At 39.5% G+C, this 14,058-nt stretch overlaps 1 protein-coding gene across 2 annotated transcripts in view; it reads left to right on the top strand.

The window, feature by feature from the left end:
• The window catches only part of TTC28 (tetratricopeptide repeat domain 28), a 114,568-nt gene that overhangs the window by 3,630 nt on the left and 96,880 nt on the right, over positions 1-14,058 (top strand). For both annotated transcript variants that reach the window (XM_051633796.1, XM_051633795.1), the window contains exon 2: positions 1,282-1,560. In XM_051633796.1, the coding sequence (XP_051489756.1) occupies positions 1,282-1,560 (279 nt within the window). The remainder of the gene's footprint in view (positions 1-1,281; positions 1,561-14,058) is intronic.

Genomic DNA, 14,058 nt, shown 5'->3' with positions numbered 1-14,058 from the left:
CTAATTTGATGCTTTTCTATTGTTGTTGTTTGACTTAGAGGGAAAAAAAAAAATCTATAGACCATTTTGATGGTGGAGACAGGATGTCAATTTGCAGCTTACTTCCCTTTTCACCTAAAAATATGCCTCAGCTTGCACTGGTAATGTATTTAAGCCCTGCAGTTGTGCTGTGGTAACAATATGTGTTATTCTTAACCTTTTTCGGTCTGCAGGACTAAAAATGGATGTCACCAACCTCAATTACAGCAGCCTAACCCTTCAGTGCATACTGCACTTGGTATGTTGCCTTTTGCCAAGTACAATTGCTGCAGAATTCACAATGATCTTGTAACCAGAGTTGCACACAGATATTCTTGCTGAGTTTTTGAGGGTCCTTGGAAGAAGCAAGGACCTCATATGTGACAAAAACAGTTACTGACTGCAGGTGACTGCCTGAGGAATGTAGGGAGTGTAGAAAGATAAATGAAGAGAAAGGGTGTACCAGAGTTGGTGGAACTGGGACTTTTTGCAGCTCACCTTAAATGATAATCTTTATAATTAAAAGGCTTAAAAGTTTTTCTTTGTTATTGTGCATTGCCTGAAGTCGACAATCAGGGAAGGTGTCTCTGCCAATGATGACTGTTCTGTTGCTAAAATAAGTCATGTGTCCCACTAATTTCTGTGAGTATCCCCAGTTCCAAAGGCTCATCCTTCCCATTTACCAGCGATTTGCAGCCTGCAGGTGGCTGGAGATGGAGGTTTGTGAGCAGATGTACCAGTGCAGGTTGTTTGAATTTAAGATAATTTGTGCATCCTTGGGTTGTCTGTGCATGCACGTGCTTCCATGTGACCTGTGTCTCAAACTGTGGATATGCCAGCATCATCTTCATGTTCACACCTGCCACCTATTCAGATAAACTTTCTTACCTGGCCACTATGCTTCGTGTTGTAGAATCAAATAGAAAGGCTGAGGAGGAAAAACTTGTTAATATGTGGCATGCAGCACACTAAAACAGACTACAGCAAGGCTTGTGCTGGAAGAAGACAATATGTCTTCTAGAAGACGTCCTTCATAGGGAATGATGTTTTGTAAGGCTCTTTGCTCTTACTTCTGTACCCCTCAAAAAAGTTAAAAAATTACTTTTCTGAGAATCTGATTCTGAATTAATAACTTGTTCTGCAGTACTGCTGGTGGCTTTAATTTCTGTTATACAGTTTGAAATATTGAGTTTTTTGTTTTTTTTCTATTTTGAGCAGCATTTCTTAACACTAACATGTAATCTCTCTCTTCCTTGCCCCCAGATTTCTTTCTTTGGATCCAAATCTATCAGAAGAAGAAGTCCTGACAGTCCCATGTTGAGCAAAGCTGAATTTGTTGAGAAGGTTCGCCAGAGCAACCAGGCTTGCCATGATGGTGATTTTCATACAGCCATCGTGCTGTACAACGAGGCTCTGGGCGTGGATCCTCAGAACTGCATCCTCTACAGCAACCGCTCTGCAGCCTACGTGAAAATCCAGCAGTATGACAAGGCCCTGGACGATGCCATCAAAGCACGACTCCTGAATCCCAAGTGGCCCAAGGTAAGAAAGTGTATTTGTCTGCTTCAGTTGCTGAATCTGATGGGTCTCATCCCAGGAGCAGTTCTCTATTAAATGTTTCTTTTCAAGCCTTCAGCCCTCCCTGTTGTTTTTCATCTGTTGTGGATTTGTTCGTTTCTCTTCACACGCCCTTTATTGTTCTTGGTGAATGTCCAGTTTTTCCCAGTTTCTATGGTTCTCCAAATATGTTAATAAAGAAATCAGCTTTTTGTCTTCAACACCTAAATAATAAATATTTTTTTTCTTTCATATATTTATGATGAGCAAGGGCCTACTGGGGACCAAAGGTAGTGAAAGTAGCTGTCTTAATATTAAATTCCAATTCTGTCTTATTTTTAGGGTTTTTTTGTATGTTTTCTCCTCTGAATGTCACTAGAAAGTTTACCTTTTTTTCCTGAAAATGCCATGATACTTCTTAGCAGCATGTTCTGTGAGGACAACATTGTTGTACATCTATGCCAGTGAGAACCACTTCAGTGATAAAAAGCTAGGAGATCAGGCTTAAAATTCCTATTGGTGGTGACAGAACAGTTTTTCTGCTAGAATAAACTGTCTCCACATTTGCAGTTATTTAACAGTGTAACTAAATAGACAATTTAAAGTAAAATACTCTAGCATGAATGAAATTGAAATAATGAAGTCTGTTGGTGGTATTTTATGTTAATTCTGTTTCCATAAAATATCAGGAAGGGCAAAGAAAGGGATCAGTATCTGGAAAGCTCATTGGAATGTCCAGTCGAAGGTGCAAGCCTATTAACTGTGAAAGCCACACCTATTAGCTAAGCTTTAGTGATTTTGGGAGCTGTTAGCAGCAGCAGAGTGAAATTCTTTCTGCTTTCAACATACCAGCTATAGCAACTGAGCTGGTGTGATTAACCTCGGTCCAGTGCATAAGGTAAACGCTAATTACTTGTCATTATTTTACCACAACGAGGTGGCTGTTTGTCTGCGTTGAGGGGACGATGAATTCAGTGTCTGTAGACTGAGCTGTATTTTACACATTTTTTAGGCCTTGCCTTGTAACGGTGGCAGAAAATGGCAGTGCAGCAGGGGGATTTTGGGTCTTGCAGTAGCTGGAGCTCTTGAGTAACTCTCCTTCCTTTGTGAAAAAGGACACAAAAGTCTTTGCTTATTTTTTATTTAGTTGAAGGACACAAATATAAATTAGTTTTCTGATTGAACTGGAAAACAACTTTGGGTCAGATGCAGCAAAGTTAGACACTGTCCTAGCTACTGGGTATTTTTTGGTCCCTCTTCCCATTTTTTGTGTGGTATGTTTTCCTAATTTTCAACACTTACGTTTTCTAAAATGTGTTATTTGTATTTTTATTACACAATTAATTCTAATTCTAGCTAGAGCAAAGAAAGATGTGCTTTGGGGACCAATAAACTGTCCTGATATGTTTTGAACACAGAAGTTGCAGGTGGCGATCGATATCTGATAACTGAAAGCATGCAGTGGTTTGTGGGCTGGGAGGGTGGGCTGTTAGCCACGCTGGGCTGGCAGTGTCAGCCCCACTGAGACTGGTTTGGGGTCTTTCTGGGTGTGCATCTTGTCAGTGTGAGACAAGAGGAGGCCACTCTCTACAGTTGAACACTTATGTTGCGTATTTCAGTATCAAAGCTGCTTTATTGATTTTTAAAATGTAATTATTTTATTTTTACTGACAGGACATGACTGGGCAAATTGAAACTTATGCATACAAGATCTAGGCATTTTATTAGTTAGCCAGAAGAGGGAGCTTAACGGGTATATCTGATACTCTGAAAGGCCTACGTGTTAAATTCAGAGCCAAGCCAATGCATTTAGCTGATCCTTCCTTCAGAAGATGGCAAACAAATCCAAAACAAAAAATACTGTGAAATAAAACTGAAATGAGACAGTTGTAGAAAGTGAGAAAGTGTCTGTTCTTTCTTTCAAACACAATTGTCTTTAATTTTGAATGTTATACAGCTTATATTTTGATACATCATATATTAATTTTCATGCAGCTTATATTTCCAGTTAGAGTCTTGAGTTAATTTGAGTTCCAATCCCACATCCTCCTCCCTCCAGCCCAGTTCTCCCACGGTGGGTTGTTGTTTTGTTTTTTTTTTACTTCCTTTGGATACTGCAGGATCTGGGCAATGTTCCTATGCAGTCAATGACCTTGTCTCCCCTCTCTCTGCTGGGAGACTGGTGTTCTTTGTCCCCAGGTGAGCTCCTCTCATCGGTGTCTGCTCCCATTGCAGTTAACCCTCTAGTGAAAGGGAGTCTAACAAAATCCTAGGTTATGAAAATCTGTGGCTGCAAGTCATCTTCTTAACCTGGCTCTCCTCCCCACCCCAAAATCTGTCTATAAAGTCTTGATTCACGTTGAATAATAAGCAAGTATATGTATACAAATAGGTCTGCTTATCTACTGCAGCTTTAAACCAAACAAGAACAATGAGAAAGCCATGGAAGCAGGAAATGTTCTGATCTGCTGCAGATCACAATAACTTACTCTGGGCATTGTGGTATGTGACTAGTGTGTTAATTACAACAGCACATACAGCTTTGTAGTGTTGATCTGAGAGGGTTGGCTGGTAAGGCCTGCTCTTAAGAACATATTGTGCATGTATTGCTGAGAAATGCAAAGATGACAGAATATTTCAGGAATTAAATTGCATTTTGGGAATACCCTACAGGAAGATCAGATCAGCTTTATTTTGTTGTTTGATTTCCCACCAAGCAGGTTTTTTTTTTATTGTTCATCAGGCTCTAGAAAATTTTTATGCAGTTTCTCTTCCTAGCTGTGCAGTGTGAGTATCCTAGGCATGATAAATGAAAATGGGGGACTCTGTGACACCCAAACAGTTTCTTTTTAGTTGTTCTTGATTTTGAGATTAATGGGATTGTTAATCCTTAATTTGTAGAAAAAAACCCAAGCATGCTGGGGTTTAAATGGTTTGAATTTGGGCATAATTCTGTGCTAAAATGTAGATTTCACTAACAGCTGTGATGTGTGCTAATTCAGGCATCAATTTTAGACAGACAGCCAGTCTCAGTGCTAAACAGCTTTCATTTCTGGGGACATGAGTCTCTCATTAGTGCAGAATTTTTCAAGGAGGAGAGAGAAGTCACTTTGTTAAAAAACATGGCTTTGTAGATGGAGAAGAAATCTGAAAGACGGACCAGAAAGAAGGGGGATTTTGAGCCAGGAAGCCTTTGGGTATTTGAAATGCAGGAGGGTTTTAGATGTTGTCATGTAACTGTAGGGGAATTCAACAAAACAGCTTGCACTGGTATTTTGTTAAGTGACTCCAGCTGTTAGTCATGTGACCAGCCCTTTTAAAAGGAGAAGGGACATTTGCTCGTCCTCTTGTACTTCTATGGAGTGCCTGTCTCTGAGGTGCCTTCCTGTGCTGTAGCAATCCCAAGCAACCTGGATGTTCCTCAGTGAAGTGCAAGCAGAGTGCCCCCCCTCAGACGCATGTCAAACTTTTGAGCAAAGAATGTGACTTGACCACATAACTTTTTTCATGAATAGGCCTCTTGTTTTTAATTTGATGAGCAAGGAACTTTCCAGTCCTGTACTCTGGCTTACAATCTGTCTTTAATTTGCAGAAAAATGCATTTCAGTTTTTCAGGCATAAAACAGTTTAATGGATTTTTTTGGTTTTGCTGTAACTTGCTATGTTATGTTATCTTGAGATTCATGCATTTGTTTCTCACAGAATCGCAGCATAGTTGAAGTTGGATGGGACTTGTGGAGATCATGTAGCGTAGACCCCACTGCGGAAAGCAGGGCCAGCTGGAGCAGGCTGTCCAGGACATTGTCTAGTTGGGTTTTGAAGAGACCCCACAACCTCTCTGGGCAACCCATTCCAGTGTTTGACCACCCTCACAAAAAAAGTTTTTTATTATGCTTAAATGGAATTTCTTGTGTTGCAGTTTGTGCCCATTGCCACTTGTCCAGTCACTGGGAACCACTGAGAAGATCCTCATCCTGCTCTTTCATTGCCCCCATCAGGTGTTCACACACCTGATGCTTCAATCCCTCAATCATCTGTGCTCCTTTCTCTAAATTCTTAAAAGCAGAGAGTAGCAACAGTACAACATGGGGTAGGAAAGATGGATGACACTGTAGTTATGCTACCCTAAAAAATAAAAAAAATCTTTTCCCATGTAATGTTTGTCTGAGACAAATACACAGGAAAAACTGCTCCTTTCTGAGAAATCAGCTTACTGTGTTAGAATTTGAAAACCCTACAGAGGTACTTGAATCTCAGCATGCAACAAATCAACACAAAAGTTGTAAGCATTGAATGTAGGGTTTCGTTATTCCTTTCTGCATTTTCTGAAATCTGTTTGTATATGGAAGAAAAAAACTTAGCATATTCTTTTATGGAATTGAACTGTAATATTTTTACTTAGTCTAAATGCCATAATGTAACTTCCTCTTCTGGAAGGTGGTAGTTTCTTATGCCACCATTTTTTTTCCCCGCTAGAACCAGTTATACTACTGTGTAGGAATGGTGTAGTACTTTTTATTCCTCATATATCTGAATATCCAATGCAAAAATGCAGATATTTTTAAAAATCTTTTTTCAAGGAATCAGCTGTGAGAAATAAATAATTTTGAATTTCAGAAATGAAATTTGATCTGCAAGGGTGGTAGTGAAGAAAAAGTACCTTGTTACCTGCTCTTTGAGAGTCAAGCACATAGCCACTGAATAACATAAGAAATTTGAATTGCCTTTATCTGCTGACACAATACTGGAGTTTGTGCCCCGTAGTTTTAGACTAAAACTTGGCATGTGTTGTTACCTCTTTTTCTCACCTCCCTGAAACCTGAGGAGTTATAATCAGCTTTCAGCTCTTCAGTGGTTTCATTTTTTCAATTTGCTTATTCTTAAAAATTATATATTTATTCCTTATTTTTTTCTGAGTATACAAGGACTGAGTTTTCTCATGTTGGGGATAAATTTATTTCTGAAACTTGTAACAACGGTGGCACAGCCTGAAGTTGAGGAATTGTGCGGTTACACATGAGAGGGCGCTCTGGGCTCAAATATTTCAGAAGCAGTAACTGGGATCTCATGTAAATTGCGTATAGATATTTACATTTTAGGTGCTTCTAAGCGTTATTTTGTTATTTTTTTTTTCAAAGTCCATAATGTTCACAGTGCTTTTTCTTTTGCTTTCACATAAAACTGTATATGGCTGGCATGAGAGCGCCAAAAATCAGGCTTCCAGAGACTGTCATGTGTGTCAGTGATGCAGAGCAAAGGAAGGAGAGCAGCTGTGTCTTTTGCTTGCTTTCTGGAATGTGTTTATAACTTGCAGTATATATACGCTTATTTCTTTTGCATTTTTACTGTTTGCTCTATTTTTTATTGACATAGTGTCTGTCAGGTCCTTATTCCCATTTGTTCTTCCTTTAGCTTCATTTATGTTACTTGCTGATTTGACTAATCAAATCACAGACAACTGTGCCTCAGATTTTTTTTTGTTCTGTTCTGAAGAAAATAGTCCTGTTTTTGTTAGGTGTTTATCATCCTGGATTTATGATATAGTTCTAGTTGTCCAAGGCTTAGAATTTGAGCAGTACAGGGGAGTGTGTCTTAGAAGTTGTGGATTAAAAGGTCTGCAGTGAGAATTTCTGCCTTTGAGAGCTACCAATAGGTGGCTGTATGGCAGGAAAGAGCAGGAGGGGATGCTAGGGTGCTGGACCTGAATTCTTCTGTAATAGTCAAGAATGCCCTTGCAAACCTGCAGTTCTTCTTTGGGTACAGTCTGATACATCATTGCATGTCTGGACCTCACTGGATCCCCCTCACAGACCTACGATCTCAATCAGTCTCTGAGGAAATTAACTGAAACCGAGACTTTGGGAGATCAGGTAGACGGGAGAAAATACTAAAAATGGAGAAATCAGGAGACTGCTTTGGCTAAGAGTAGGAAACACTTAAGTATGCCACAGGCACTGTGCCAGGGTCAAGAAAACCCAGCTAAGTGATGGGGCTTGCTGAAAGGTCCATGACTGCTGAAGGCTGGGACCAACAGTTTTCCCTTACTGGCCTCTGAGCGCTCACCAGGGGTTTATTCAGGTGACATCGTTCCTACCATCTCACTTCCCTGGAGCCACGTGGGGTGTGAGGTGTACATGGTGATGTAAAGGTAGGAAATGCAGCAGGGGGAAAACTGCTGCATTAAGCATAGACATTTTCTGAGTCAAACACATGATGACAGTTCAAGCTAATGAAAAAAGGGAAGAAATTTGTAGCAATTCTTATTTCTATAAAACCATTGTTTTCTCAAAGTCACTGCTCAATAAGTGCCAAAGTCTCAGCCCTTTGTCTGAACTTGTAGACAAAGCAGGTGATACATCCCTTTTGCCACAAGTGTCTTTGCTTCAAGGGGCAAATTATACAGCCCCTTCTGTTCTATGGAACAACAGAAATAAATTATTAATAGTTTGGCCATTATCCACTAATAGAGAATTTACCCCTGAAGTTAAAAAAAAAAACAACAGTGTTGTCATGTATGTTACGTAGTGAATAGACACTCTACTTTTGACTTAATTTTCTGGATTTAAGTTATTTTTGAACCCTTCCTTCTTCTCTTTACTTTGGAATGTCAAGTTTGCCTCCTGGAAGTCAAATAACTGAATTTCTCTAGAAGTTGTTAGAAGAGTATCATAAGATCCTGAACATGAAATATAAGACTTGTAAGCTCTGCAGTGCAGTTATTTTTATAATCTCTGATGACTTCCCCAGAAATTGGCAGTGGTATGAAAATTCCTGTATTGCTTTTTTTCATTCTACAGCTGTTGAGGAGCCAGCTCATAGAAATCATAGAACATATGAAAATTGATGTGTATAAAAAAGTATAATAAAGGCATCCTTTTAGTTAGTGTTCCGTTATTTGAGAATATTCTCACTAAACTGTGTATCTGATGGGTTTTCTTAGTCTTGCATTGGGTAATGGTGAGAGTCTGGTTCCATGTGCTAGATAGACCTGTAACTGAAAACTATCCCATTAGTTTTTTTGTGTTAGGGCTAACCCAGTGCAGTTATGTTTTAGACAGACCTCTGCTCAATTCCCCTAATGGAAAACCTATTTTTTATTTGGACAAATGTTAAATTTATGGCTTTATGATGCATTTTTAATGAACTTCTTCAGAAATGTATACCAAGCCCTAGTTACTCTGGATGCTGACAGAGTGCATGTTGGTGAAACCTTTGTGAATAGAACCCCATCTCCTGTGTGAAGTGTAGAGGAGCCCTCTTGAAACCCTGCACTAAATACATACTTTGGGCGTAATTTCCCATCCTTTTTCAGGATGAAAAATGAGATTTAATTTTTGCAATGGGTTATGTAGTCTGTATTTTAGTCATTGTGGCTATCTGCTTGCAGGCTTTTGTCCATCACAAACAAAACACAAAAAAGAGTGCAAGATCTAGCAGAAAGGAGAATGTAAATTATTATACAAAGTATTTAAGCAGGATGATTTGATGAACCCACACACTCACAAGCACTAAAGCCCACAAGTGTCCAAGCAGTCTGTCCAGCATCACTTCTGTGCAATGGGCAGGAGGAGGGATGCTGGCTGTCTGGTCCTTGCTAAGTCTTGCTATGTGGGATCAGACTGAAGGTCCATGCAATGCTGAGGGTATGGAATCTTCAAGGAAACAGGATGTGCCTGGTGAGCATTCTCCTAGCAAATATTTCTACTCTATAGCTGTTAAAGGGATTCAGAGGCTTTCTGACCTAGAGGTTGCATCTGAGCTGTTGTATTTTTATTACCACTGATGGATTTCTCCTCAAGAATGTAATAATTTCTTAGCCCATTTGTCCCATGGATCCATAACACTTAGTGGAATCCAGTTTCATCATTTTTCTAAGTGTTCTGTGAAAAAACTAACTCAGTTATTTCTGTTACAGTAGAGCATTTCAAGCTTGTCTGGCTGGACTGCTCCCCCTGAGTTGGGCAGCGTGTCCACAGGCCCTGCCCCTGTCACCCAGCTGGATTTTGGAATAACTCAGGACAGGAATTCTGGACAGATTCTCTTATTTTTACTTTCTTCCTATTGTTTCTCAGCTCACAATTCAGTCTTCGTTGGTCTAAAATATAAAATAATGGTTCTCCTTTGCTTTTCTTTTACCAAATGGGTAGGAACTGGAAAACAATCAATCTAATATTAGATTCTGTTGTAAATGTAACCTTTAGCCTCCCTCGGTTATGACACAGGAATGCATGTAAGCTTTGTGATTATCTTTTGTTTTTCATTGCTTGGGTATCTTGTTTTTGCCTCTGATAGTTCTTCTGCAGTGAGCCGTAGTGTTACCAGGTTTGTAGTCACTAATAGCAATTTATTTTAATTACAGTTTCCCTGAATCCTCTACCATGCCTTAAGAGAGTTGTGTCAAGCTCCAAGGCTTCCTGCTCATGTAAATCTTTGCTAAGAACATGGACTAGTAGTTCCAGTATGTAGAATTCAGATGTACTCCTCACTCATGTTTATTTGATGTCGATACATTTTGTGAAGTTGCCATTGTTACCAGGGTGTTCTAGGAAATTACTTTTTATCATGAGTACAGTGGATATGAAATGCATGCCACTGTATTTCAGGGAGTTAATTTTTCATTATTATAGCCCATGGGTACTAAATAAAAGATGTCAGCTTCTTGGATTTGGTTGCAGTATAGAAGTGTGCCTAGAAATAACGGGTTCTGTGAGTGTTTGGGAAAGGACAGCTATAGCACTGAGCCTTCCTACGTTTAGAAGCAGAAAATATGTGCACTTAACTGCAGAGGGAAATGTTTGGTATTGCAATGTACAATCATTAAGGCTTTGGAAGCTGCAGCAGGATAGGGAATGCAGCAGAAAAGGAATGTGAATAAGAGGAGTGTGTATAGTAAACATAGCTTTTTAAAGAGCCTAAGTTAATGTTCCAGAGAAAAAAACGAAATCAGTTGCCTGTATAATTTCATGCCCTCCCACATTCGTTCTGCTTTGTCTCACTCTTGGGCTACACTGAAGAATGATACTGATTCCGAATCTGTGCAGAGAAGACTAGTAAGCATCAGAGCTATTAGTTAATGATCCAAGACAGCCACTCAGTGCTGGCTCAGGAACATCCATTGTCTCTTACACTCTCACACAGTTTTTCCTCTTAAATACTTCTGCTTTTTTTTTTTTTTTTTTTTCTTTTTCTTTTTCCTCCTGTCTCCTCACACAAAAGTGTGCTTAGACTTGACAAAAAATAAGGAAAAGTAATTTTTATTGTTGGTAGTTTAGAGTGCTCAGTACTATTAAGTTCAGTGATAAATAATTTCTGGAGCTGTAAATATTTTTTTGCATTTGTAAAGATATTGTGGATTGTGTTGGTTTTGGTGCTTAATAAAATAGGGAAATTTAAAGTTTGTATTAAAATAATCATCTGTATTTCACTAATTAAAATTTTATTGTAGCATTTGTGAATTAATGTTTTATAAAATCACACTGTAGAACAGAAAGAAGCAACCTGAATGTAGCAGATCTGCACATCTTCATTCTATTAATTTGAGACATGAAGACAGTTTTTCCAGTAAGGTAAGTGTGGTGAGCTAGCTGGTCTTTCAAATGCTGAGGCCTCTGAAAGGGCTTTAATGTTAATTTACCTTAACTTTTTTTTGCATTTTATCACAGTAAAGATGAGAGTTTATGTTTTACTTCAGGTGCCTCTGAGAATATCTACATATTTCTACAAACTCACAAAATCAACTTTAGAGTGAAGAATCACAGAATAGTTTGGGTTGGAAGGGACTTTAAATATCATCCAGTCCGTCCCCCTGCATGGGCAGGGACACCTCCCACCAGCCCAGGCTGCTCCAAGCCCCATCCAACCTGCCCTTCAACACTGCCAGGGATGGGGCAGCCAGAGCTTCCCTGGGCAGCCTGGGCCAGGGACTCACCACCCTCACAGCGAATAATTTCTTGCTAATATCTAATTTAAATCTACCCTATTTTGTTTTGAAACTGTTGCCCCATGTCCTGTCACTACATGCCCTTGGAAGAAGTCCCTCTCCAGCTTTCCTTCAGGTACTGGAGAAAAGGGAAATAAGAACTTAGAACCCAATCTAAGTTACCCTTTCCTACCTTCTCCTACTTGTTCATGGCCTGTAAACAAAATGGTCATGTGCTGAATCCTGACAGTACAACATGCAGGAAGTTTGTTACTTAATTTTTTCCCCTACTTTGGTGAACACTCCAGTCCCTGATTGTCTGGATGAAAGCCTGGCCTCTTCAGCTGAATGGTGAAATATTCTAACAGGGAAGCAGCACACTTCTTAGGTCTAGGGCAGCGAACAGCAGCATTGTTCAAAGATTCACTCTTCAAATATTGTGTAACCTTCGGATTCAGTTAAGACTGTATTTGAGAAACTTACTCCAAATCTGAGGCACCTACAGTGGTATGGGAGCTTCATCTACTGTTTTTTAATGAAGTGGCAATAATAAAGATGGAAAAACACATACCCTTTGTGACCAAGTGGTATAAGGACTTGATTGCTAGTAATACACAGGAACCAGGCACAAGAAAGTTTAGTTAGTCTTGGAATATTTCCCAACTGCTAAATATCTAAAAACATTTGAACAATATCTAACAGGTTTTTATTGTACTTGAAAACAAATACAGGATATGAATATTTATCTGGTAATGTAGAGAAAGCTAAATCTGCAGTCAAGAATTTGAGCAGATGTCCAAAACAACTGGCTTTTAAAAACTAAAGCACCTCCAATCACTTGCACCAACACAAGTTGGTTTTTTTTTGTTATTCCCCCCTCACAAAAATTAACCATCTGCTCATTAGATGTGTTACAAATGGAAGGGTCGAAACGGAGCTGGTGTGGCTTGCAGCTTTCTGGCAGATGCTGAGAGCTGTAAGTGGGGTTCAGTAGTACTTTTAATAACTAAGTGCTGTAGACAGGCCTGTATCAGAAATAACATAACCATGTGAGAACTATTGACATTCCAACAATGCCTCTCCTGCACGCACAGCAAGTTTAATAGCCAGCAAGGAGCCCTCTGCCACATGTTGCAGGCATGTTAAATGCTGAAAACCATTGGAGGAGACTATGATGAAATTTCTGTAGTTCACACCTACAAAACTCCACCCTCTATGACCCTCAAGTCTATATTCCATGTTCATTGTGATGTAGAAACATAGAAGGGTTTGAGTTGGAAGGGACCTCCAAAGGCCATGTAGTCCAAACATGTACTACCAAAAGCAAGTGTGTAGTGTAGAGGCTTTGCATCAGTATGAGGTGCACAATTCTTGGAACAACCTCTTCTGCCCAAGATGGGGAGGAGGTTTTGTAACTGTCAGTTTTCCCTTCAGCTCCTGGCTGGGCCAGGCGTTCTGCTGCCGGCTCTTCCATGGCCAAACCCTCCTTAGGGACATCCTAAAACTACAGAAAGGGACAGCTTTCAAGAGATAGCCAAGAAACTTGAGGCAGCTGTGGGTTAACCTGCAGTCTGAGTTCCAAATATGCTTCAGATAACTTTTATAGCCAAATACCTCTTCAAGATGTTCTGAAAATTAAAAATCAAGGAAATATATTTTCGACTCTAGAGTTTTGTTATTGTTTTAACTGTGAGTGAACTGGGGGAACTGGCTGATGCATTTCAAAGTTGAGTTATTTCAAATCGAGATCATTTATGCCATAGTTTGATTGAACATGATTATAAACTCAGCTGGGAAGTTAGAATCCTGTGAAGTTTCCAGTTTTTATCTAACTAAATAGTAGCTGATGCTGAATAACCAGTAGTAGTTGGAACATTGATGCTATTCTGAAAGAGAAATATGTTTAATAAAACTGACCTTGAATTGGAAATGAACAAGGGTAATAGCTAGTAGAGAAGATGATGAATTAAGATTAACTTCTTTTGAGCTGGTACCTACACCGTCCACAGCTGTCACAGTGACAGTCAAGCATATGGTGAAGAAGAACAGCTCTTCAGGCACGTGGAGAAGAGGGAGTGGACACAGCTACTAAATGACAGCCTTGTTAGCCCCCTCTATTTTACTGTAGCCATTCAAATTAATCATGTTGGCTATGTCTCAGTCTAGGGTTGCTGCAGTGCATTATCATTAAACACATTAGTGCTCCATCTCTAAAATCACAGGATGACTTTTCTTTAAACCTTCTATAAAGACTGTCAGGAGTAACTTGCCCTGAAAACAGACACAGAACTGAAATTCAGGAAGAAATGCACATCCAGAACTGCATGGTGAGATATGCTAACATAGGATGTTGTAGAAGCCTGTGGAAGTATTTGTTTCCACTATCAATACATTCACAGATGAGAAGACTATTGAAGAGCAAGATTCGTGTCCAAATGTACCTTAGGAAATCTCAAAAATACAAGGCTGCCCGGAGCTGGAGGGATGTGTTGCAGAGGGTTGCTTGATACTTGCCTTAATCCATGGGCATCTTCAAGTTACTGTGGTCAGAGGTGAGCCCCTGA

Source organism: Apus apus, chromosome 16 (genome assembly GCF_020740795.1).
Source record: "Apus apus isolate bApuApu2 chromosome 16, bApuApu2.pri.cur, whole genome shotgun sequence".
Taxonomy (NCBI): domain Eukaryota; kingdom Metazoa; phylum Chordata; class Aves; order Apodiformes; family Apodidae; genus Apus; species Apus apus.
This window is presented reverse-complemented; position numbering and strand designations above follow the sequence as displayed.